The following is a 27,977-nucleotide window of genomic DNA, read 5'->3' as shown; positions in this document are numbered from 1 at the left end:
TGATAAACTGTGTCTCTTACCTCATGTGCAGGCATTGCAGTAGCTTAGGTATCCATGGTTAAGACCACAAACGACTAACTAATTGTCACTATATGAGGGGTCATAACCATGAATATCTGAGATACTGCAATGCCCTGCACACGGGGTAAGCAACATTGCGAATCAGAAGGACTAAACTACATTTCTAATTGGAGGTATTTGCTCATATTATTATTATTATACTTACTACTTATTGGGATAGGATCTTGGAGATAGGAATACCACTTTAACTTTACACCAATTATTAGTTGATTTTTTGGGTTCTAAATTTTTGCAGATTGTAAACTTTAAAGGGGTTTTTGCACAAACAAAAGTTGATTTTAATCAATAAATCTTGGAATAATAATAAGTTCCACAATTGAATGTATTTAAATAAAATGTTCCTGTGCTGAGATAATCCTATAAATGTGCCCCTGCTGTGTACTGTGTAATGGCTGTGACTGACTGTGCAGGAACACGGTCTGATCATACCACAGCTCCTGGGCAGGAGAGGAAGCAAAAAATTATACAGATATTACAGCAAGGGATCGCAGCCTATTTCTTTCTTTGAAGTAAAACATTGTTTAAAAACAAGCAGGGAAATGTTTTACCTCACAAAAAGAAACATTTGTGATCCCGTGCTGTAATGTCTGTATAATCTTTTGCTTCCTCCCCTGCTGTAATGTCTGTATACTCTTTTCCTTCCTCCCCTGCCCGGGAGCTGTGGTATGATCAGACCATGTTCTGTACATGATCAGACACAGCCATTACACAGTACACAGCAGGGGCACATTTATAAGATTATCTCAGCACAGGAATATTTTATTTAAACACATCCAATTGTGGAAGTTATTATTATTCCAAGATCTGTTGATTAAAATGAACTTTCGTTTGTGGGAAAACCCTTTTAAGTCATACCCTTTCCCTATAGGCACACCACCTTCCTGCAACAAAAAAAAAAAAAGTCTTAAACATGTGATACTGTAAATATATCACTTAAAACTAAAGCGTTAATATCATTTGTTTGTTTTTTTCATCAAGGTCAAGGATCAGTAAATCTGCCCTAATGTTCCTGTGTTTTCTATCATTCTTTCTCTTCCAGTACCCTCACCCATATTTTCAAACAAATTTAATATATAACATTTGGGGGCAATAAAAAAGCCTAAAATTGTAAAAGTTTCTGCATTAGTATACACTGGTCGTGGTACTGATAGGGTCCATGTGTTTAGTGGCACATTGTTAAGAAAGAATCGCAACCTTCTGGGAAGTGTTTTCATTAGTTATGAGAACATAAGTTATATGAGTTCAGTATACGGTTAGCATATGGTTCCTGCATGTTAGATAATGTCTTACGCCAGTGTCTTTTTAGGTCTTACACCACTATAACTGGTCATAGGAAATCTGTATTTTAACAATTCTGAATGTCATGGGAAGCAAAGCCATAGTGACACCAGTTATAATATAATTCCCGCAGTGAGACCTCTATGAACTCTTCCACTTGCTCCAGAATCAGATGAGCTAAAAAAAGAAATGAAGATATATACTTACAAAGATATTCTTATTTAAAGCACAGTGTGACTGGCCAAGACGCCCTCCTCCCAAATGTTATTTCATACTGCCTTTTAATTATTTTTATAAACCAAGATGCAAAGAATTGTGCAGAACTCATAGACCTAATATTTTCATTCTATTAAAGGGCTGATATGGTTTAGAAAGGCCATTTAATAACTTATGTGACAATTCATGGTACAATTAATAATCTAATGATAATAATCTTTATTTTTATATAGTGTTAACATATTCCGCAGCACTTTACATACATTATCGGCACTGTCCCCATTGGGGCTCACAATCTAGATTCCCTATCAGTATGTCTTTGGAGTGTGGGAGGAAACCGGAGAACCCGGAGGAAACCCACGCAAACACTGGGAGAACATACAAACTCCTTGCAGATGTTGTCCTTGGTGGGATTTGAACTCAAGACCCCAGCGTTGCAAGGCTGCAGTGATAACCGCCAATTCAATCAGGAGACAAACTGCATCTCTCAACATGTCCAGATATAGACCCTAGACAGCTCATTGATTTTAATGAAGTACTCCCATCAAAGTTTTTATCCTCTTAATATATTGCAGTCACCATATTATATTCCACGGTGTACTTACAATTGCTCATTTAGCCCTTCTATCCAATTTTTTGACTTTTTGTTTCCATTAAGTGACATCGCAAAATTAAAAACAGACTAGCTGAATCCTTCTAATCTGTATGTAGAAAAAAGAAGTCTCTTTTCCCTGCGTGAGTCATTATTAGAACTACAATCCTATGTCACTGACAAAAAGAAATAAGAAAGAGAGATAAAAGCAAGGGGGCCAGGGAAGCTGGGTCAGGGGTTGAAGAGGAGGTGGAGCTGGGCTGCCAGGGACTTTATGTAGGATTGTAGTTCTAATAATGACTCATGCAGGGAAAATAGACCTCCGATTTCTACATAGAGCTTAGATGTATTCAGCTAGTCTGTTTTTAATCACGTGATGTCATAGACCTAATGGGAAAGACAAGAATTAACTGGATAGAAGGGCAAAATGAGCAATTGTAAGTACACAGTGCTATATAATGTGATGACTGCAATATATTAAGATGATAAAAACTTTGATGGGAGAGCTACAATGTATAATACATAATTTTCCCTGTGGTGAAGCTGTAGCTAAACCTTACATTTGCTTTAGGATTCATCAGCAGATTGCTGCTAATTACTGGGGTCCTGGTAGTGGGAAAATATGGGATCAATTTATTTTCAGTGGAATCTTGTAATAAAATGGGAAGGTTAAAAGCTGAAAAACTCTTTAGCAAACCCCATCGTATTAAAAACCCATCTGGATAAGCTATGTGGTTAATATATGATCACACATCATTTATGCAGTAAATAGTTGCCCCCTGGCAGGTGACTGGTAGTCTGCTTTAAAGACATGTTGAAATACATTTCTATTGAGATATCAGTGGATACATTTTTCCCGAGTTGTTTGTCCTATTCATCAGCGGCGCACATATCTGGTTGCTGTGACAGCTGTAATGTACTTCTCCATGGAGACTGTAGACATTGGTTCGCTGTTCATCTATTGATGTTTTTGTCTACTATAGCCTATTTGAAGAGCCTTTTTCATTGCTAGGCTCCATAATGAGCAGAAACTTGGTTTAATGTCATGAATACAGTTACTTCTTTTTTTTTACCTGTTATTAACTGATTAAAAGCTTTGCATTGTATGGTAAAATGTTCCACCAGAAATTAATTCATTTTACATGTTAATTCCATTCCCCGGGGGAAATAAATGAATTGAAGTATTTAAATATAACAATGTGCTCACTCTTAAATGATAACGCAGACAGCTACAAGAACAGGAGAAGTGGAAGAGACAGAATATTCCCCACTGTGTTATTTAGGAGTGATACACAGTAACTGTTTGTCACAATTACATAGGAATTCTGCTAAGAGATTCAGGGATTTTAATATAATACTCATATTTCATTGCACAAATTTGATTTTAAAGGGGGCTTAGAGGAAAAGAGGCATTTTGCCAAATGTTTGCAATGATTTTTCTTTCTTGCACAAACCACCCACCAGCCCGTGTAATTGGTATCCCTTGTAAACATATGGGGCTTCAGTGATGTCATCAATGTACAGACATTTTAAGCACTACATGCAGTGGTATAGCATGGGGTAAGTTATAGGAGCAGTTGCCAAAGTTGAAAATTCTTAGGGGCATAACACTTGAAAACAAAAAAAAAGAAAGTTGCAGTGATATTGCTGACCGGGTGCCCCCCGATCACTGGGGCGAACACCACTATGAAGTTTATTGTCATTAAAATTGTGGCAATATTGTTAGATCCTGTGGTAGAGCCGGGAAACTTAAGCCCTATCAATCTGTTCTGTAGGCCTACAGCCTACAAGATGCCAGCATCTAGGCACAGGCGGTGCAATGACATCACTGCATTCCGCTACTAGTGCCAGCCCACTCTGTGCAGGAGAGAAGGATTCTGTTACTAGGATAAGGAGAGTATAAAGTTTTTTTTTGTAAGGGACAGCACAAATTTTTGAAGGGGGCATGCGAGGCGTCATTACTTTTTACAGGGTGGACTAAGGAAGCATTATTACTTCCAAAGTGGACATGCAGGGTGCATTATTTGCTTAAACTGAGCACTAGGGGTGGCATTATTACTAGGTTATAGGTGTAATACCTACCTTTCCCTGTGCACTAGTGACCCACACTATGACACTAGCCGAATGCCAGTGTGGGTGATGATGTCAACCAGGGCTGTGGAGTCGGAGTCGGAGCCCATTTTGGTGGAGTCGGAGTCAGTATAAAATGGACCGACTCTGACTCCTAAAATATATAATAAATTGGGTACAGTAGTTCAATGCAGTTTGTGGGGAATATTTTTTCATAAGAATTTGGGAAAGTTATGAAATGTCCTATAAATGTCTGTCCTATTCCTGATCTAAGGGTCTAGACTTTTAGCTGAGATGAATCTGTGCTACAGTAAATTGATCACTTAAGCATGAGCCATGTATGAGGGAGTCGGTGGCATGGAAATTGAGGAGTTGGACTCGGAGGTTTGGCTTACCGACTCCACAGCCCTGATGTCAACAGTTCAAGCCAACTATACACAACTCCACTTGTCAAAAGTCAATATGATCTTAGCAACCATTCAGATTTTTTTTCTTGTTTTTGAGAAACCCTTTGGAAAAAAATTATGGTCAACTTCTCCACTTTAAGTTTTCACTACTTATGGTAAATCTGATCAATAATGTTTTTTTTCTGCCTACGCCTAAGTTTACCGGTCGCATTATATGGATAAAATATTTTTTACAAGAAATGCCAAATTTCTAAACTTCTAAATTCACACTAAAATCCACCTTATTTGTATAAAAATCTTATATATTTTTTTTTTTTACAGAGCGGGAATCTCACTTCCTGTAGACCTCATCACTCTGAGGTGGGGCTAAGATGAGCATAACCAGTGACGAGGTGAATTTCTTGGTGTATCGCTATCTTCAAGAGTCAGGTAATATTTACTGCTCCCTTTTGTACCTAATTCCTGGGAACTTTTAAGGACCACTTATAATGCTTTCAAATTTGAATAAAATTTTTTGTTTTGAAAAATGATTGCTTAATTAAGCTTGATTATTCTATAATGAAACATTCCTAACAAAATTTACATTTTTAAATATCTTATATTCAACCCTCTCATTTAGCAAACATAAACATTCACTTTATTGCTCAACGTTTTTTAATTAGGCTGTTCAGATGACCATTTTTTACACCACTTATCCATATGAAAAAAAATGCACTAGTCTCTTCTGTATTTCAGATAAGACTTTTCTTGTCTATTCAAATTAATGGGTGTGCAAAAAAAATCAGATCCCATACAGATCAACAGTATTGCAGCCGATTTTTATGAATACATTGCCACTATTAACACAGGAAACTGTTTTTGGTTTTATAAATTTTATTCACTGCTAATATATAAAAGCCAATGCCTTACGGATGTCATACAGATGAAAATACAGGTGAAAAATCATCATTTTTTTCTGGATGAATATCGGACGATTTGATATATAGTCGTGTGAACTTAGCCATACAAGTGGAAATTAGCCATAGGCCAAGTGGCCATAGGGTTCCGTGGAAATTATGAGCACACGGATGGCATCCATTTCAGAAAATCCATGATAGTACAGTCGGACACACTGATCAAGTACTGATGAAAATTGACTTTTTTAATCATGTACAAGAAAAAAATGCAAGTCTGAATAATACCATAGCCACATGGCCACATGATCAGTAACAGTGAAACACGTTTTAGTAATCGAACTGATTACCACAACAATCTGTAGGTCAGAGTGTTCTCGACCACTATGGGGCAACGTATAAACCCAGCTTTAAAAGTTCATTCTGGCCTTCAGTTGATTGCTATAGGCAAAAAGTCAGTTTTTCTTTTAGAAAGTTATTAAAACTGTCATAAGGTTTATTCACAATGAACAATTATCGTGAAAGCTCATTTTGGACAGCACAAAAGATAATTGTTCTCGGCAGCACATCGTCCTGTGTAAACAATGGCAGTCTATGGGTACTGAATGATTTATTACAGATTCATTCAGTGCACATCTGAAGCTCGATCCAACTGTGTAAACAGGCTATTACATGACCGCCCACCGTCAAGCACGTTGCCAGTCGGTGGTGGTTTAACGCTGCACAAGACGAAGTGTAATTGCACTCTAAAAGAAAAACTTGTCTTTGTTGCTCATATCAATCAGAGTTCAGCTTACATTTTTTAAACTGCTGTGAAAAATGAAATCTGCACAGTTGTAATACCATAACACACAGTACCATACCCCCACACATTATGATGGCCCCCATAGCCCACAAAACAGTAGAATGCCCCCAGGGTTGTCAACTGTCCCGAAGTTCCAGGACAGTCCATAAAAATATGGCACCTTTTACCCCGTCCAAAAAAATAATTTGTTGCTTCCATGATTTATTTGAAGCTGGAGAAATGTATACAGATTATTATGACTGTAATTATCATCCTTTTACAGTTTACAGTGAATGTCTTCATATCAGAGCTATGAACTTTAGCCATTAACCCATTATGGTTTTCAAACATGTCCATAAAAACGTTGGCTGTCCGTGAAATTTTGGGCTGCCCAGAAAAAATGAAATATAAAGTTGGCAACCCTGCCCACAACCTCTACACATATGATAATGCTCCCACTGTTAACACACACAATGATGCCCCACACGCCGAATAATTCCCAAACACCTCCCACCTATGTTTCAATGACCTGTCAGTCAGAGACAGGAGGCAGGCAGCAGGCGAGCTGTGAGTGCAGCGCTCGCCCACTGCACTTAAAACTCGTTAGCATACAAATTCATCTATGGATTTCTCTAAAACAGCATAACAGATTTCTGCAAGAAAGGTAAGGATGTACTCAGCATTAAAGCACCTTTACATACTTGTCATTAGTTTAGGGTATAAAATCCATATGACAGGATCTCTTTAAGACCACATGTACAGAACCTTGGTATCAGAAAATGATAAAATAATACTTGCATATTACATTAATATTCCATTGAAAAATTGAATATTTTTGAGAATTCAGCTGTACACATGTCTCTCTATATTTATCATGTTCCTTATGCCTTGTGCCTCTTTAAAAACTCTGCTATTTATATGATAACACGGCGGAGAAGAACAGGATTGTGAACAATGAAGCATTTCTGGAACATTACAAATAGGCCTCAGCTGTGTAGCAACAGGGCGGCTGAGAAATGAGAAGAATTCAAATATTGTTGTTGCACTGATACTTGGTTTGAACTCCGCTCTAAAAGTAAAAAATATGTTGTTATTGTGCAGAATGTATTCAGTTTGCAACAAACCAATGAGATCCGCTGCTGAGGTCAATTAACTACTTCCTTGACCTTTCTTAATATTTCTAAGACATGTAAACTCGCTGGGCATGGGCACATTTTAAATATTAGTGTGGAGAACAATAAAGCTTATTATTCCGCCTCATGTATTGTGTTCATGGCTGGAATAAGGGAGTCATGTTTTATGTAAACCACTGCTTCCAAGGACACAGAAAGGAGATATTAAACTGCAGTTAAATACATAAACTTGAATAATAATGCTGCTTGGGACCTGGGCTCTACAAACGATATTTACAGATGTTTCGGCACATGCCAATATGTCACTTGGTGCATTGACATCTCTGGGGAAAAGAATGTAGTGCGTAGGGGCAGCACTTTTCTTCAATGCCTTGCATTTGTTAACTTTTGTAGGTTTCTGTGTTGAAATGTGTGCCATATTGTGCACAGTGATAATAGGTGTCAGCATGGGCATAACGATTGCAGTCACCGGACCTGTAACATCAATCGAACCCGGAAGAGAAAAAACATGGTGCCGCAGGGCCAATTACAGAAAAGCTGCAGTATTGTCTTCAGTTTTGGAGTTCAAGGCAGCGTCATGCATGCCAGCAAAGTGGCTATTTATTTATAAGTGGAGTATGGTCGCTGTGCTTTGGACTCTAAGGCCCTACTATCAGTATTCGGTCAGTATTTTTTCTCTGGAGTGGGAGCCAAAACCAGGAGTGTGTGATAAATGCTCTTGGGAGCCACTTATATCAGGTGACAAAGCAACATCTAAATCAGTATTTCTTGTTTTTAGAATATGATGTAAAACATAATACTTATTTTAAATAACATATCTGAGTCTCTGATAAAAAGAAAAATCACGCTCACCTTACAAGTGCTTCTCACTAAATTAGAATATCATCAAAAAGTTAATTTATTTCAGCTCTTCAATACAAAAAGTGAGTCATTACAAACAGAGTGATCTATTTCAAGTGTTTATTTCTGTTAATGTTGATGATTATGGCTTACAGCCAATGAAAACACAAAAGTCATTATCTCAGTAAATTAGAATACTTTATAACAACAGCTTGAAAAATGTTTTTAAAATCTGAAATGTTGGCCTACTGAAATGTATGTTCAGTAAATGCACTCAATACTTGGTCGGGGCAACTTTTGCATCAATTACTGCATCAATGCGGCGTGGCATGGAGGCGATCAGCCAGTGGCACTGCTGAGGTCTTATGGAAGCCCAGGTTGCTTTGATAGCAGCCTTCAGCTCGTCTGCATTGTTGGGTCTGGTATCTCTCATCTTCCTCTTGACAATACCCTATAGATTCTCTGTAGGGTTAAGGTCAGGCGAGTTTACTGGCCAATCAAGCACAGTGATACTGTTGTTTGTAAACCAGGTATTGGTACTTTTGGCAGTATGGACAGGTGCCAAGTTCCACTGTAGAATGAAATTTCCATCTCCAAAAATTTCCTGGTAGACGGCTGCGCTGACTTTGGTCCTGATAAAGCACAGTGGACCTACACCAGCAGATGACATGGCTCCCCAAACCATCACTGATTGTGGAAACTTCACACTAGACCTCAAGCAGCTTGGATTGTGTGCCTCTCCACTCTTCCTCCAGACTCTGGGACCTTGATTTCCAAATGAAATGAAAAATCTACTTTCATCTGAAAACAACACCTTGGACCACTGAGCAACAGTCCACGTCTTTTTCTCCTTGGCCCAGGTAAGATGCTTGTGGCATTGTCTATTGGTCATGAGTGGCTTGACACAAGGAATGAGACACTTGTAGCCCATGTCCTGGATATGTCTGTGTGTGGTGGCTCTTGAAGCAATGACTCCAGCAGCAGTCCACTCCTTGTGAATCTCCCCCCAAATTTTGAATGTCCTTTTCTTAATGCTTTCAAGGCTGCGGTTATCCCTGTTGCTTGTGCACCTTTTTCTACCACACTTTTTCCTTCCACTCAACTTTCCATTAATATGCTAGGATACAGCACTTTGTGAACAGCCAGCTTCTTTAGCAATGATCTTTTGTGGCTTACCCTCCTTGTGGAGTGTGTCAATGACTGCCTTCTGGACATCTGTAAAATCAGCAGTCTTTCCATGATTGTGGAGCCTACTGAAACAGACTAGGGGACTTTTTTAAACACATCGGAAGCCTTTGTTTTTTGTTAATTATTTTAATTTACTGAGATAATGACGTTTATGTTTTCATTGGCTGTAAGCCATAATCATCAACATTAACAAAAATAAACACTTGAAATAGATCACTCTGTTTGTAATGACTCTATATAATATATGAGTTTCACTTTTTGTATTGAAGAACTGATATTCTAATTTAGTGAGAAGCACTTGTAACTTCCTTCACCAACCCTCTTCTAACGTTACCCAGTCCCCTATCAGTCCTCATGATTCCTGTTCCAATTGATTGGCAGCTGTGGTGTTTAAAGAGGACCTGTCACCAGGTCAAATGTGGACTGTTTTTGCTCCTATTTTTATTCCTGATGCTTAATTGAGTATTCCACTTTTTTCCTTTTTAAAATCCACCAGAGAAAAGGGCCTTTTTTCATTGGGGCCTTGGGGCCTCTACCTGCCCTGTCCATTTTTCCTTTTGTCTGGTTCTTAACCTTGAATGGATTCCTTGTACTGTATTTTTTATACGTTTTTATTTATTTTTCAATAAAGTTGTTCATTTTTGTATTCATCTATGGTCTTAGTCATGCTTTTCATTTTAGGGTCTTTACGATATGTTGAATGTGACCTATGCTTGTACGTGGCACTATAGCATTATTACAAGATTATTACAATGGGTGAGCAACACCCATTGGTGAAGATCATAAAAAATTCTCTCTAAATAAAAAAACCCATATCTCTGAAACCATTTGCCGGATTTAAAAAAACAGAAAAGCTGAATACTCAGGGGAGCAGCAGGAAGAAAATAAGAGCAAAAACTGACCACTTTTGACCAGGTAACAGGTCCTCTTTATGAAAACACTGATGGGGCCTCAGTGATTGGCCTCAGTGATCACATTCCCAAGCTGCCCAAACAGGATATAGAGTGGTGTGAAAAGTGTTTGCATGTTGGTCACACTTAAATGTTTCAGATCACAAAACAAATTTAAATATTAGACAAAGATAACACAAGTAAATACAAAATGCAGTTTTTAAATGAAGGTCTTTATTATTAAGCGAAAAAGAAATCCAAACCTACAGGGCCCTGTGTGACAAAGTGATTGCCAACTAAACTTAATAACTGGTTGGGCCACTCTTAGCAGCAACAACAGCAATCAAGCGTTTGTGATAACTGGTAATGAGTCTTTTACAACGCTCTGGAGGAATTTTGGCCCACTCATTTTTGCAAAATTGTTGTAATTCTGCCACATTGGACGGTTTCCGAGCATGAACCGCCTTTTTAAAGTCATGCCACAGCATCTCAATCAGATTAAGGTCAAGACTTTGACTAGGCCACTCCAAAGTCTTAATTTTGTTTTTCTTAAGCCATTCAGATGTGGACTTGCTGGTGTGTTTTGGATCATTGTCCTGCTGCATAACCCAAGTGCGCTTCAGCTTGAGGTCACAAACAGATGGCCAGACATTCTCCTTCAGGATTTGTTTGGTAGACAGTGGAATTATATATCACTGTATAAAGAACGGATAGAAGAGAATTGGCAAACTTTGGTACAATGTGTATGGTTTCTAGTCATTTAAGAAAAAAATCAGGGATGGAAAACACCTTTAGCTTACCTTCCAAGGTATAGCCCAGCTTATATATATATATATATATATATATATATATATATATATATATATATATATATATTTTACTGTTCTCGTGGTGTCCCAGAATTTAAGTCTTTCACAAGAATGAACCTAGCAACAATACTCTCATGTACTGTAGAATCTCAAATTAACTGAAGAACTGTACTGAGGCTTAAAAACAACCTTCTCCACAGTGTGGCATGCTATTTTCAGCAAGGAGCTAATACTTTTGAACTATATGTAGAATCAAAGTTCAGTATTAATCGGAGATGCTTACCAGGGCTCTGGAGTTGGAGTCGGAGTCGTGGAGTCGGTGTCCATTTTGGTGGAGTCGGAGTTGGAGTCGGTATAAAATGGACTGACTCCAACTCCTAAAATATATAATAAATTGGGTACAGTAGTTCAATGCAGTTTGTGGGGAATATTTTATCATAAGAATTTGGGAAAGTTATGAAATGTCCTATAAATGTCTGTTCTATTCCTGATCTAAGGGTCTAGACTTTTAGCTGAGATGAATCTGTGCTACAGTAAATTCATCACTTAAACATGAGCCATGTATGAGGGAGTCAGAGTTGTAGTCGGTGTCATGGAAATTGAGAGTCAGAGTTGGAGTCGGAGTCGGAGGTTTGGCTTACTGACTCCACATCGCTGATGCTTACTCTTCTGCCTGACAATATACATAACCAATGAATGGTAACCAAGGAAGACAAAGACTAGATATAAGAAGTGTGACCTCTCATAATTAGTTTTACAGTAAGACCTGTCAATCTCCCTACAGGAATACGTAGCGAGCAAGTTTGTTAAAGGTTTCCACACAGCACACAAATATTTTCAAAATTTTCATCTAAAAGTAATTTTTCTGCCATGTACTATTATACTAAAATTCCCAACTTCATTTGTCATGAATATCAATGGCAAAGATCTTGGCTAATATACGTCGGTTTAATGTCCCTTTATTATATCTGCACATTTTAACAGGAGGCAAATTGCTTGGTGTGATAGATTAGTGGCTTGGTATATTACAATCTCTTTCCAATTTTTTTCCTTCCGTATGAATGGCAGTTTCAAAATCCAGATGTCAGGATGGGGAAGATAAATTCCTTCAACTAGCATCTGGCTTATTTGGCATTGTTACACTGGCATCACTAAAATTACTATATGATGATCAAATAATGGTCCTGCAGATGGGTAGTGTAGGATGCTAGCATGTAAATTCTACTCTCTTCCAGCTGGCATTCAATGCTTGAAAATGCATAACTCAATCTTGACAATTTTTTAATTACCTAAATTTGAGGCAGAATTTTATTTTCTGTACAATAAAGTAATCAAGATATTTTTTCCATTTTCTTTACTTTTAATTTTTAATCTTGATTCTTGATCGATTTTAGAACATTCTCAATAGGGCTTGCATAAATTTAATTTGGTTCTCTGGCTTTTTTCCATTTGTATAATAAAAAGTTTAAGCAATTTTTTTACCATTTTTTAGATTACACTTTGAAGACAGATAATTGAAATATTATTTGCTACATATAGAAGATGATCATGTGCAGCCACCCACATTAGATCAGGCAGGCTTTTGATCTCAGAATATAACAAAGAAGTTATATAATAAAAGTTGTATGAATTATTAAAAAAACATTCTGATAATACCTGTTAATGAGTGTACAATATTTTATTTGGTAAATGACTAATACAACATAAATCACTATTTTGTAGCATAGCTTACCAACCAGTCACAGGGGAGCTACTATTTGACCTCATAAGTTTAAGAAATTAAAGCTGAGTTCTGATTGGATAATATGACCAGTGTCACGTTGGCAGCTCTCACGCCTTCTCAGCACTGCCCGGCTCATTGCATTTTCCACTCTGCTCCTCCCTGTGTCAGGCCACTGCTCTGAGTCTTCATGCAGCACTTCCAAACTCTGCTGCATTTCCCTGCTGTTTCCACCTGGCTATCGGAAAGTATGGTCAGATCCTGCAGGAATTTAACCCTGCTGTGTACTGCAGGGTTTGTCTTCCCCAACCAATCCCCTGCCAGGCAATGGATATATTAGGCAGCTCCTCCCGCCTCACCTATGCCTGAGCTTAGGTTCTAGTTGCATTTGTCTCTAACTTCCTGCCAAGATGTACTGTACCTCAGTTTAGTCTCCTCTGTTATTGACCTGTCTTGTCTACTCGTCTATTATGATCTCTCCACTCCTGACCCCGACTTGTGTAGTGAACCCATGCTGCCTGCCCCCAGACCATCTGACTATGCTTCTGTCTCACCCTTTTGTACCACTCATTTATCAAAGGCCCCTCAATCTTGTGCATGTTTAATATTTGCTTAGTACGTCAGGAATAATGGAACAACACCATTTTATTTTATCAATGGATCTTGTCAGTAATTGGGATCATTTGTCTTTGTGCAATCTAACCTGTATATCACATCATTAGGAAAACATTGCAGCACTGGGAGGTAGTGTTCAGGGAGTCTTCAAAAATTTAATTTGGGTACATTTATTTAATTTGAAGGAAGGAAGCATTTTATTTGCAATGAATTAAGTCTGTGGGAATCAAAACTCTTTTCTTGTCCTTCTGCCTCTCCTTGTGTGGTTCTTCAGTTGGCTCCTCTTTGCTCTTCTTCTTCTGGGTTCTCCAGAGGGTGCCACTGCTGACTAGACCGCACATGGTCACTTCTGGTATGACATAGGTCATTGACATTAATAATGCCACACCCCTATGTGACCATTTTGCTGGATTCATATGAATTGAATCTCCTATGGGTAAGTTGATAGAGAAATTGAGTTTGTTTAAAATGGATTCGCATAGAAAATGTTTTTTGCATTTTGCTGCAATCCATTTATTTTTTAAGTAAGAAGCCATTCTGAGGGTATGATGAACTAGCCATGTAGTCTGCAGTGTTATATAAACCGATGAAGCTACCTTATTACATTTACAGGTTTTGTATTTCATCCTCCAAATGATATTTAATGGCTCATACCGTTGAAGTGTAAGTTGCTAATCAGACAGTAGTTCGGCAGCCAGGCATACTGTATATGGCTCTGAAAGCACAGCTGTGTCTTATAACAACGTGCAGTTGTGCTTTAAAAATAGATCGATTTTATAGTCAGAAAATGCAGCATTAGAGTAATGTGAAAACTCATATCTCACTAAAATGTCAAGATGAACTGTTTTTTTCACACTTCACAGTGAAGGGAAGAAATTAGACTTAGATTTCTTATTATGTCATCAACAGTAAGGACCCGTGATGGTGCCATGGTGAGATATTGGAATAGTGACATTTGAGATGAGAAATAGAATGGCTAATGAAGTTATACTGATAGGGAGGAAGAATGTCACTTGTGATAATGGGAAAGCTACTTGGATGCACTTTTGGATTGTTTTTGTGACATAAGATAATTATCTCATTAGGCAATGAAAATTCTATTTACAGGAGACATTTAAAGCTTTTCGGAAAGCACCTGAAAGCTCAATCTTGTGTCTGCAGGATGATAATAATCCTTTAGGATTTTACTATGCATTTTCTGAACTTTCATGATCTTCCATGGTTAAATATATGATATGTCACCATTGTTGTATGACACCAATATAATAAAGACACATAACTAGTCTGCAGTTTGCTTACAGGCACACGTGGGGCCTGTTTTGATTACAGTTATAACTCATCCTACAATCCAAAGGCTAGAAAAGGCAATGATCACCAAATTGTTCAATTGCATTATGTAGGCTGTCTCTATAAAGGTTGCATTTTCAATACCCAGCCCAATTCAAACTTACGGCATCAAAGGCATTTATAAGGCTGTAAGCTCAGTTCACGAGACCCATAGTCAGGATGGGACTATGGCAGAAAAAACGTGTCCTCAATATACTTGTGTGAATTAGACTTTATTACATGGGACAATTGTGCCACTCAAAAGTCCCTGGCAGCCTTTCTCCACCTCCTTTTCAACTCTTAACCCAGATGCTTCTGACTCGCCCCCAGGGCCGTGGGGTACTCGGCAGCCGGGCCTCTGGTTGCCGGGGGATATCAAGGTGGCTGGCCTGGTCCGTGACCCAGGGCAGTCAGTGAAAAGGGAAACTTCTATTATATGGAGTTTTTGGGATTATTCGTGACGCCACCTGTGGAATGCGGCTAAGGGGTGCCGCCGCTGCGGAGCAGTCCTCTGAGGCAGATGGTAGGGCCGCTTGTGATGGAATGGCTCCCCACAGGTGGAGCGGGCCTCAGGGCAGCGTGGGGGATGTACTGGATGGTGGTGCAGGGGAGAGACGGCAGGACGGTCACGGAGGAAGGATGGACACTCACACAGGGGTAAGCTTCAGTACCTTTACTGGTGATGCTGCAGGCACGGTCCTGGGTACTCCAGGTGAAGGGCGCACTTCTGGACTCTCCCCAGTGAGCGGGTATAGGGCCTCCTGATCCGTTGCTTTACTCTCTAGGCTTCTGGCCTGCCTGGAGCTGGGCCTAGCTTGGTTACTGTCTCTCTCTCTGCGCCTGCTGACCTGGTGGTAGGGCCTTCTCTTTGGAGATCACTCTCCCAGGGCGCTGGGACCTCTGTGACTCCTGGCTCTGGTACTGCAGTCAGCATTAGGTGGACCTGGGACCTGTAGTTCTCCAGGGGTTCCGGTGGTTCCTACTGGGTATAAGGAGTCCCTGTAGGCGTGGACCCGGTGTCCGGTATATACAGTACAGACCAAAAGTTTGGACACACCTTCTCATTTAAAGATTTTTCTGTATTTTCATGACTTTGAAAATTGTACATTCACACTGAAGGCATCAAAACTATGAATTAACACATGTGGAATTATATACTTAACAGAAAAGTGTGAAACAACTGAAAATATGTCTTATATTCTAGGTTCTTCAAAGTAGCCACATTTTGCTTTGATGACTGCTTTGCACACTCTTGGCATTCTCTTGATGAGCTTCAAGAGGTAGTCACCGGAAATGGTCTTCCAATAATCTCGAAGGAGCTCTCAGAGATGCTTAGCACTTGTTGGCCCTTTTGCTTTCACTCTGCGGTCCAGCTCACCCCAAACCATCTCGATTGGGTTCAGGTCTGGTGACTGTGGAGGCCATGTCATCTGGCGTAGCACTCCATCACTCTCCCTCTTGGTCAAATAGCCCTTACACAGCCTGGAGGTGTGTTTGGGGTCATTGTCCTGTTGAAAAATAAATGATGGTCCAACTAAACGCAAACTGGAGGGAATAGCATGCCGCTTCAAGATGCTGTGGTAGCCATGCTGGTTCCGTATGCCTTCGATTTTGAATAAATCCCCAACAATGTCACCAGCAAAGCACCCCCACACCATCACACCTCCTCCTCCATGCTTCACGGTGGGAACCAGGCATGTAGAGTCCATCCGTTCACCTATTCTGCGTCGCACAAAGACACAGTGGTTGGAACCAAAGATCTCAAATTTGGACTCACCAGACAAAAGCACAGATTTCCACTGGTCTAATGTTCATTGTTTGTGTTCTTTAGCCCAAACAAGTCTCTTCTGCTTGTTGCCTGTCCTTAGCAGTGGTTTCCTAGCAGCTATTTTACCATGAAGGCCTGCTGCACAAAGTCTCATCTTAACAGTTGTTGTAGAGATGTGTCTGCTGCTAGAACTCTGTGTGGCATTGACCTGGTCTCTAATCTGAGCTGCTGTTAACCTGCGATTTCTGAGGCTGGTGACTCGGATAAAGTTATCCTCAGAAGCAGAGGTGACTCTTGGTCTTCCTTTCCTGGGGCGGTCCTCATGTGAGCCAGTTTCTTTGTAGCGCTTGATGGATTTTGCAACTGCACTTGGGGACACTTTCAAAGTGTGCCCAATTTTTTGGACTGACTGACCTTATTTCTCAAAATAAAGATGGCCACTCATTTTTCTTTACTTAGCTGCTTTTTTCTTGCCATAATACAAATTCTAACAGTTTATTCAGTAGGACTATCAGCTGTGTATCCACCAGACTTCTGCACAACACAACTGATGGTCCCAACCCCATTTGTAAGGCAAGAAATCCCACTTATTAAATCTGACCGGGCACACCTGTGAAGTGAAAACCATTTCCGGTGACTACCTCTTGAAGCTCATCAAGAGAATGCCAAGAGTGTGCAAAGCAGTCATCAAAGCAAAAGGTGGCTACTTTGAAGAACCTACTGTAGAATATAAGACATATTTTCAGTTGTTTCACTCTCTTTTGGTAAGTATATAATTCCACATGTGTTAATTCATAGTTTTGATACCTTCAGTGTGAATGTACAATTTTTAAAGTCGTGAAAACACAGAAAAATCTTTAAATGAGAAGGTGTGTTCAAACTTTTGGTCTGTACTGTATATCGGGGTAAGCTTACTATGCTCCTCTGCCCCCTGAGTTCCACTCTCCTTTTCTCCTCGCCGTCGACCACACTCGGGGCCCTCACTACTTGGCAGCTGGCGTGCTGCATCTTCACCGCTCTGTGAGCGTCGGCACGCTCTCAGCTCACTGTGAGCTGTGTTCCTCTCTGAACACTGAACTGAAACTGAACTCTAAACTCAATGAGCTGCCTAGCTCCACCCTCCCTATATATGTACCTAATGGGCTCCCTCTGCTGGTCTGAGGTGGAAGGTGGAGGTGTATGAATGTAGTGAGGGCCTCTTGTGGAGAAGTCCATCCATGCACCCTTCTGGGTTCTGTGGCACCAATGCGCAGCAGGGGCGCCACATTCCCCCCTAGTAAAACTCAGTACTCCTGGACTGAAGCAATTTTCAAAACAGGTTAACAATAACTCTTCCCTTTATGGGAGGCACATCTCTTGAACGTTACAGGTGTAAAAACATAATAAATATATACAAGTATAGAGCGTTCTCAGAGTCTTACAAGTTAATGGTGTCCATCTCACCGGTGAAAGAACATGAGGCACACGAGGGACCCGCCTGAGAACCCTCAACGTAGGCCCTGGGCGTGGCTACAGGGCATAGGTAATCCAGGTGCTGGACCACGTCTTCCACCACGCCAAACGGGTTTTTGTTCCGTGGTCAACTAAGGGGCATGCCAGGGAGTTCAACTACATACTTAAGAGTTTTTGGGCTGCTCACAGTCCTCAGCCACTGATTCCTTTATATATATACCCTTACGAGTAACTAATGTTCATATAAATTGTCCACCATAAGCTGAAACCAATAAATAAATACACGAAAATCACACAAGAATAACATACCCCAGGGGCAACTATTTATACTATAGGTATTTCTACTTATTCACTGACCCTGACAGGGGCCTGGCCTTTGGTGCTACGTGTTGATCTGCGTAGTACGGGAGTGTGGATGGTATCTGTGTCTGCACCGTCTGCTACCCTGTCAGTTCTACATGTGGGTAGATTGTAAAACTGCCTTTACCTCTCTATGGGACTGGCAAGTGTACCATTGGCTGGGCCTTCTTGCTCTGCTCCAGCCGGGGATCCTTCTTCCGGGGATTCTTCTTGAGCAGGCTCTTCTGGGGCACTTACAGGTTCTACTTGCTGGTAGCAAAATTAAACCCAAAAACATAATTGCTGGAGGCAAACCAGGGCCCATGGAAATCCACAAGCACAACCGTGTCAAACCAGCAACATAGCTCCAGAACACATAAACAACAGAAGACAGAAATGGAGCTTTTAGCAAAATGCAATTAGAAAAAAGATTTTATTATTGGTATAAATACATTAAAGTACATGTAAAATCCATAAGGGCAAATATAAATACTGATGTGTGCAAGAGAGAACAGAAGACCCCCCCCAACAACAGGCCTCAGGTAGGCATCATAACAGTGCAAAATATGATGTACAGCAAATAGTGAACACTATGCATACCCAACCACAGGGGAGCAATGAATATTGCTAAGGTACCCCATGCTCTATATAAAAATTCAAAGTACTATTGGGAAATAGGCGATGCAAGAGAGTACATAGAAAGCTGAATGATAGTACATCAAACAAAATGATCAAGGCACTAACCCAAGAGCTGAGAACTCCCCATAAGGGGAAGAGAAGGGTACAAAGAGTACAGAAAACACCTACCCAACGCGCGTTTCGCGTGGACAATGCGTTGCTTTCTCAAGGGACGGTGTAATGCAATCCATCCAGGACCTTTAAGTATCCTTGGCAACCGGTCACGTGCAGTAACACGTGACCGGCCGCCAACCAATGACGCTGCTAGAAGCGGCGCACGCGCGTCCAGAAGACCGCGCCCCCCCGCCGCATCCCCGGCAGTCAAGCCCGGAAGCGCACGCGCCGAGCCAGTCAAAAAATCAACCGGCACAGCGCATGCGTGGACATAGAGACGCCGGGGAGCGGCGCGGGAGCACGGCCACGGGACGCGCGCGCGCACCACAGCGCCACCAATGGTAGATAAAAGAACGATCAGCAAAGAAACCCCTTCAGAATGATAAGCAAAATGTAAGGAGCCACAACATGGCACAATGCAGGTTTACATGTGTATAATAAAACAATGCATTATGATCTTCACAACAGCACAACATAAAGTAACTTGACTCCACGTGGCACAACATCAATTCAAAGTCCAACGAGAGGGCAAGGAAGCTGTGCAAATCCAAAGCTGGCCATCTATGAAAGCACAATACACATGGATGATAATAGCCATGTTATTGGTATTGACCAAAGAAAATAAAGAAAGGTCCTGAATGGAACATAGAAAAATAAAATATGTTAAAACATGTAATATAAAAACAACCCTAATCGAAACCCCAAACATAAGACAATAATGAAAAAGGAAGGGGAAGGGGAGAAAAAGGGGGAGGGGGGGGAAGGGGTAAACAGGGGGAAAAAGGAGTAGCAATGTATGGTACAAGAAGAGATATGTATTATAGATGGATAGAAAAGGAACCATTAAATGAATGGGGCAAAGCTAAGTGATTCATTGAGGCCAGAGGGGGCCATAGTACCAAGTGTAACTATCCACCGTGCTTCTCGTTGTGCAAGAAGTTTTTTAATATTGCCACCTCTGGACCCCAAATGGACCTGTTCTATACCCCTAATCATAAGAGATCGTGGATCACAATTATGGTAATCCTTAAAATGGCGGGGGATTGTTTTAAGATCTGACAAGTCGATCACGTTCCTCGCTGCAATGATGTCCCTAACATGTTCTCGTATTCTGACTCTGAACTCCCTGGAGGTGAGACCTATATAGACAAGAGGACATCCACATGTGGCGTAGTAAATAACGTTCCTACTGCCGCAGGAGATCCATTGTAAAATCTTAAATTGCCGTTCACCTCCAGCGGAGTCAAAGGTTTTGCAACGAAGAACGTTCGAGCAAGCAAGGCAATGCCCACAAGGGTAACAGCCCAATGTAGGTTCAAAAGATGCCAAAAATGTATTGTTAGGAGGAACGTAGTGACTTCTAACAATGATATCATTCAAATTCCGAGCCCTTCTTGGCGTCATAGATGGCCTGTCACCTAGAACCTGAGTTAATGAAGATTCTACACCAAGGACAGGCCAATGTTTCGCCAAGATCGCTCTCATATTACCCCACTCACTATTGAAGGTGGAAATGAACCGGATCTTATTGTTTCCCGTGTCCTCTCTTTTGTATTGGTATAATAATTTAGACCTTGGAGTTGTCTTAGCCCTCACATAGCCTCTCTTAATGGAACGCCGACTATAACCTCGTTGTAAGAATCTTAATTGGAGATCTCTTGCCTGTGCCTCAAATAGATGGTTGGAGGAACAAATTCGTCTCACCCTGAGGAACTGTCCGACCGGGACGGCCCTCAAAGTGGCAGGATCATGGGCAGACGAAGCATGTATAAACGCATTGACTGCTGTCGTTTTCCTAAAGACGTCAGTCTGAACGGACGACTGAGAGTCGACCGCAAGGCTAACGTCTAAAAAATCAATTTTAGTTAAATCATATTTATAAGTCAATCGAATGTTATAATTATTATTATTCAGTCTGTCCATGAATATCTCAAGTTGCTGCGCCGTGCCCCTCCAAAAAATAAAATATCATCAATATATCTATACCAGCACAGCACATGGTCAGCGGCCCATGACCCCTCGCCGCCAAAAATCTGTCTCTCCCAAAAGCCCAGGAAGAGATTGGCATACGAGGGGGCACAGGCCGCACCCATGGCCGTGCCACGCTTTTGTAAATAGAATATATCTTTGAAAGTAAAAAAATTGTGGGTGAGCACAAAGCGCAGCAGCCCAAGAATAAAGCCACACAGAGGGCCATCCAGGTCGGAGGCCCCCAGGAAGAAACGGACAGCCTCCAAACCATCACCATGGTCAATGGAGGTATATAATGCCTCCACGTCTGCAGTAACAAAGAAAGTGTTAGCATCCACAAAGATGCCGTCAAACCTAGTAAGGACGTCCGTCGTGTCTCTAATAAATGAGGGCAGGGTCTCCACTAAAGGTTTTAAGTAAAAATCAATAAATTTACAAATTGGTTCACATAAACCCTCAACCCCCGACACGATCGGACGTCCAGGCGGATTGGCGGCATCTTTGTGGATTTTAGGCAATAGATAAAGTGTAGGAATCCTAGGAAATTGGACAGTAAGTCCCTCCAGGACTTTTTTAGTTATGATATTTGATTCAAAGGCATCAGCAAGTATCCCCTGGAGTTCAGCCGAAAAGGAGGCCAGAGGGCTGGAGGGCAGCCTCATATAGGTATTAGTATCCCTCAGTTGTCTAAAGGCCTCGCGTTCATAAAGAACGCATGGCCATACGACAATGTTTCCCTCTTTGTCTGCCTGTTTGAAAACTACATCGCGGTAAGATTGCAGATTTTTCAGGGCCAAACGTTGGTCAGTAGTAAGATTGTCGGAGGTACGTCGAGTAGACAGCCTCCTAAAATCTTCAGCCACTAATTTTGTAAAAATTTCCACCGCGGGACTCAAAGACAGAGGGGGAAAACGTGTGGATTTAGGTAAAATATTTTGGGGAAACTCACCTTGAATGTGAGATGTTTGTTCATTGAGGAGGTCCTCCAGTGCCTGAATGGCCTCCCTCTCAGCCGGACTCACAAGAAGAGGTGTAGTGTGTTTTTTATGATGTAATTTGCTAAGAATCAATTTCCGAGAGAACAGGTGCAAATCCTTCAAGGCTGTGAAGAAATGGAACCCATTAGTAGGTGAAAAAGTGTTCTACTTGCTGTGGAGGGACTTCTGGCTGTTGGTAGAAGGGGATCACAGGTATTATCACTGCTCCATCCAATTGAGGCCAATCTGCCAGGAAATCTCCTAATTCAGTGTGGAGTACTTCTTCTTTAGGCTCCTCCGGAACGGTGAGAGGCACTTCTTCCTGGGGCTTCAAAAGACCTGGACACAACTTCAGGTGGTCTCTTGATTAGTGTTGAGCCACCCCCGTAGTGTTCGAGTTCGGTTCGGTTCGTCGAACACCCGTGTGTTCGCCGAACTGTTCGTCGAACTGTTCGTCGAACACCTTCGAACACCGTTAAAACCAATGGCAGGCAAACAAAAACACATAGAAACACATAGAAAACACCTTCAAAGGTGTCCAAAAGCTGACAAACTGCTCAGAAGACACAACTAACACATGGAAAAGTGACAAGTACATATAGTCATGCGAAAAGAAAAGAGGTGGAGGAGTAAAAGGAGGGGGGGACACAGATATAGGCATGTCATGCCCTTCTAAAATCCAAAAAGTGAGAAGCCGAGACGGCCAGTCCGCTCCTGCCCGTGCCACCTCCGTGTCGCCGGGTTTGTGCCAGAGCCGCGGTAAACCCTGACGGCCAGCCCCCCTCTCCCAATACTGGTGCCTGTCCGCTGGTGGGTCGAGAGAGCCCCCCTGTGGTGGAGGCAGCTCTAAGCTTTTTAATTTAAATTGTCCCTCTAATTTGAATGAATACACTTTAAATCCATTTACAAGGATCTATTGGAGGGCAAGTCTCATGCCAGCAGCCGCGTAATTCCAGCTCCAGTAGCGTCCACTAAAGCTGCTGCAGTTAAAAAGCTTTTATAAGGATCGAGCTCGGCTGTCCACCGCAAGGCATCCTAGTGCCAGTCCCAGCCCCTATGCCTTGGGGTGCCTCCTGATGCTCTTCACTAAGTATCCCGTGGTCCCGAAGCATTTCCTTTGAAAAAATTAAGTGTCCAAACTACAGGTGGTGTAGCTTGCTTAACAGCCGGGATAATCCGCTGACTAGCAGACACTGCTACTAGGCACAAAGTATTTCCTGGGCTAGATGCAGTTAAAAATTTGTAAGTAGATACTCTCGTTGGATGCTGAGAAAGCATTCCATAGAGTCTCCTGGCACGCCATATATGATTCTCTTAAAAAGCTTGGGGTAGGGGTCTAGGGGACCCTTTTATAGCCAAAATCACGGCCCTGTATCACAATACGTCACCTAGGCTGAAGATAAATGGAACTGTAGCACCGAGGGCTCGGTTGCTACAGACGTATTGCACCTCACCCAGAGGTGTGATATCTCACTCTCAGATAAGGATGGAGTGTGGATCAGGACCCGACACCTGCATGCATTACACCACATTGCCGTGGGGCAGGGCGACCAATATGCCCCTGAGATGGGCACGACAGTCCCTGTCCCTGGCTGGAGTGGGGGGAGGGAACACTGAGGAAGGGGAACCCTGCAGTGCAGGAGCAGGGAGGAAGCAGTTCCTGGGTGCATTGAGAAGGGAGTATAAAAGGTGGGCACCATCTTAGTTCAGTGCAGAGAAGTCTGAGCAGAAGTGGCAGGGAGCAGGGGCTCTGCATGAGCTCTGCTCCGGAGGCGGGCCTAGTAACAGAGGCCCAGGCCTGCAAGAGGGAGAAGGAAGGAAGAGGAGCGGAGAAGGCTCCAGGAACGAGGAATGAAGGGATCCCAGGGGTGCGGACGGGCGAGTCGCCACCGCACGCCCGAATCCACCTGCGTGGAGGGGTCAGGCCAAAGGGGGAGACCGGTCCCCGAACTAGTGGAGGCAGGAAATGACCCTCAGCTAGAAACCGGAGGCTCTGACATTTTATGTGGCGCAGCCCCTTGCTCCACCCGCTAGGAAGGCACCACATAGGGTCAGGGAAACTGGCGCCAAGTTTACCAAGAGGAGGCCCGAGGCAGCCGGACAGAAGTGTTGGTAAGAAAGGCCAGACAAAGGACACACAAAGGGGGTCCTGTGAAGCGCTCCAAAGTTATCTGGGAGTTGTCTGAGCCCCTCACCTGGTGAGCACAGTACGACGTGGGCAGCCGTTACCTGCAGACGTGGTCTGGATAATAAGAACTGTGAGTAAAGGCCCTGAACTGCATCACTGACTCCGTGTCGTTACTGCTGCTGCCCTGCACCATCACCCCCATCCTCCGCATACACTGCCCTGAGGCTATACTCCTCCCGTGGGGAGTTATGCTACGCTCTGCTGCACCCACAACACCAGCCTTAGCGGTCTGCCCTGTAGCGGCGGTTCACTCTGACCGCAATCCACGGGTGGCGTAGTCGGACATTTAAACATCAAAACCACATAAATAGTTCCGCCACTGGTTTGACCGCCCTGAGCCACGGAACCGGATCGCCGCCACGAAGACTACAACCACCAGCATCCACCAAAAAGGGTCCGGCTCCGGGTGTCCCAAGGCCCAGGGGGTGCGTCAGAACATTTTCATCATCTTTCACAATCACCAATGGGACAAGGCAGGGATGTCCTCTGTCCCCTCTCTTATACATCCTAGTGATGGAGCACCTGCTCTCATCAATTCGCCATAACCCCAATATTAGGTGGATTGAGGTGGGAGGCACCGAGTACAAGTGCTCTCTATTTGCTGATGATGTCCTAGTATATATCACTCAATCACATATATCCATCCCTGCTGTTATGGCTGAAATAGATCACTTTGTTACATGGTAAAATTTTAAAATCAATGCAGCGAAGTCTGAGGCCCTCGATGTCTCCCTCCCTAAATCCATATAGGATTCCATCCAGTCCAACTTTCCCTTTGCCTGGCCCTCACAGGGTATCAAATACTTAGGAATTCCTATTCATAGAGACCTCTCACATCTATGTTATCTTAATTTTGGGCCCTTTATTGAACAATTCCATACAGACCACGGTTGGCAAGTTAGAACTGTAAGATTCACTACGTGAACCACTGGTGTTTTGTGGAAAAGCACATGTACACCGCGTTCCAAATTATTATGCAAAAAGTGTTTAGGAGTGATAAGGGAAGAATTTGTTTGTTTGTCAGTTAAACTCATTGATGGTGATGTGTGTCAGGGCTCTTTATATCACTGTAAGCAATTGCAGACACCTGTGCTAATTAGTTTGGCAGGTGTGTCCAATGAAAGGCAAGACTACTTAAGAAGGCTCTCTCACATTATTAAGCAGCCTACATTTTCTGCCAAAATGGGAAAGAAAAAGGATGTGTCGGCTGCTGAGAAGCAACAAATTGTGGAGTGTTTAGGTCAAGGCATGACTACAATCAACATTGTGCGATGATCAGGATGAAGTGTCTTGGCAATCAAGAAGTATGTAGCTGATTCACAGTACACACGTGTGCGTGCTGATAAGGGCAAATTGAGGACTCTTTCCTACAGGCAATTACGTCAGGTTGAAACAGCAGCGGCAAAAAAGCCTTGTCATAGCAGCAGACAAGTTTTTGAAGCTGCTTGTGCCTCCAACGTCCCCCGAACAACAAGATGCAGGGTCCTTCAGAGGTTTGCAGCTGTGCATATGCCATCCTGTCGACCTCCTCTATCCACTTCACACAAGCAGAAACGGCTCCAGTGGGCCAAACATTACATGAAGACTGATTTCAAAACTGTTTTGTTCACGGATGAGTGCCGTGCAGCGCTCGATGGTCCAGATGAATGGAGTGGAGGATGGCTGGTTGATGGACACCCCACGCAAACACGGCTACAGCGCCAACAAGGAGGAGGTGGAGTAATGTTTTGGGCTGGAATCATGGGGAGAGAGATTGTCGGCCCCTTTAGGATCCCTGAAGGCGCTAAAGATGAACTCCATAATGTATGTGGATTTTCTCAAACAGCACTTCCTGCCATGGTTCAAGAAGAAGAACCGTGTATTTCACAGCAAGATCATTTTTCTGCATGATAATGCACCATCTCATGCTGCACATAAAACATCTGCATCTCTGGCTGATATGGGCATAAAAGGGGACAAACTTATGGTGTGACCCCATGCTCCCCTGACCTCTACCCCATTCAGAACCTTTGGAGCATCATTAAAAGGAGTGTCTATGATGGCGGGAGGCAGTTCACATCTAAGCAACAGCTCTGGGAGGGTATTCTGTCCTCATGCAAAACAATTGAAGCAGAAACCATCCAAAACCTGACAAATTCAATGGACGAGAGAGTTCAGAAGCTCCTTTCGAACAAGGGGTCCTATGTGAAAATGTAACATCACCTAGAATAAAGTTTTGAGTTGAAAACTGTTTGATTTCAGTTTCTAACAACCTGCTAATGCTTATAATTTCAAAAATGACCATTTTTTTGGTCTTTATTAAAATGAAAAGGTTGATCGAAAAGTTTGGGGGATCTAAGAGTGTGGCAACCCAGTAGTCATGATTACTTCGAATTCTGACAATATGAGGGTCATGCTGCAGGTAGTGCAGCAAGAAGGCACTTATGTGTCTTGCGCATCTCGGAGCCCCAAAATTATTTTCCGGGCTAGATGCAGCTAAAAATTATTTTTAATTTTAAATCTGGTGAAGCTTATTATAGATGGCCTAATAGGATCAGTGCTGCACACTGCTACAAAGCCCAAATTATTTTCCAGTCAAGATACAGATAAACATGATTAGTAATTTGAAAGCTTAAAACGGTTGGTAGGGTGATTTTAACCAATCATCAAGCTTTTACTCTCCCCAGGATGACACAGGGGTAGAAAAGTCGTTTCGGATCCATGATTTGTTCATCTTTATGAACGTGAGTCTGTCTACATTATCAGTGGAGAGCCGCGTGCGCTTATCTGTCAGCACACCACCAGCAGCGCTGAACACACGTTCAGACAGAACGCTGGCTGCGGGGCATGACAAGATCTCCAAGGCGTAAGTGGCTAGCTCCGGCCATTTATCCAGATTGGAAGCCCAAAAAGAGCAAGGGTCCAGTGACACAGTCGTGGCTTCAATGTTTACTTGGAGATACTCCTGTACCATCGTCTCTAGGCGTTGACTATGTGTCAGACTTCTTGTCTCCTGTGGCCTTGCAAAGGATGGGCTAAAAAAGTGGTGAAATGATTCCGCAAAATTGATGTTACCAGCAGATACTGTGGTTCTGTTACGGTTTGAGTGCTGAACACTTGACGGTCCCACGGTTGGCAAGTTGGAACTGTGAGATTCACTACGTGCACCACTGGTATTTTGTGGAAAAGCACATGTAAGATTCTGCAACAGTCTCTGCTGATACTCCTGCATGCGTGCATCCCTTTCTATGGCAGGAATAATTTCTGCAAATTTACTTTTGTACCGGGGATCTAACAGTGTGGCAACCCAGTAGTCAGGATTATTTCTAATTCTCACAATTCGAGGGTCATGTTGCAGGTAGTGCAGCAAGAAGGCACTCATGTGTGTTGCGCATCCAGGAGCACCAAGTCCCTGTTGTGTTGGTGGCGAGGTAGCAATCATGCTTCCTTCCTCTGTCCTCTCCCCCCAACCTCGCACAACAGAAATGTGATCAAGGTCTCCCTCATCTGATGAGTCTTCCATCAGTTCGTCCTCCACTTCTTCCTGGGCTCCTGCACCTTCCTCACTAGTTTGGCTGCTACCATGCGCCCTGGTAAAATCATCTCCCCCACCCTCACATGCCTGCCGCCTTGGTGCTGCCGACCGTCTGGACCTTGCAGATGTTAGCC

General features: G+C 42.4%; 1 protein-coding gene across 10 annotated transcripts in view; it reads left to right on the top strand.

The window, feature by feature from the left end:
• The window catches only part of TBL1X (transducin beta like 1 X-linked), a 440,725-nt gene that overhangs the window by 314,201 nt on the left and 98,547 nt on the right, over nt 1-27,977 (top strand). For all 10 annotated transcript variants that reach the window (XM_073667331.1, XM_073667322.1, XM_073667326.1 and 7 more), the window contains one exon: nt 4,966-5,073. In XM_073667331.1, coding sequence (XP_073523432.1) covers nt 5,016-5,073 — 58 coding nt within the window. In that variant the 5' untranslated portion in view covers nt 4,966-5,015. The remainder of the gene's footprint in view (nt 1-4,965; nt 5,074-27,977) is intronic.

Source organism: Phyllobates terribilis, unplaced genomic scaffold, assembly GCF_046119375.1.
Source record: "Phyllobates terribilis strain yellow unplaced genomic scaffold, ASM4611937v1 Scaffold_2__4_contigs__length_985480577, whole genome shotgun sequence".
In the NCBI taxonomy this organism is placed as follows: Eukaryota; Metazoa; Chordata; class Amphibia; order Anura; family Dendrobatidae; genus Phyllobates; species Phyllobates terribilis.
This window is presented reverse-complemented; position numbering and strand designations above follow the sequence as displayed.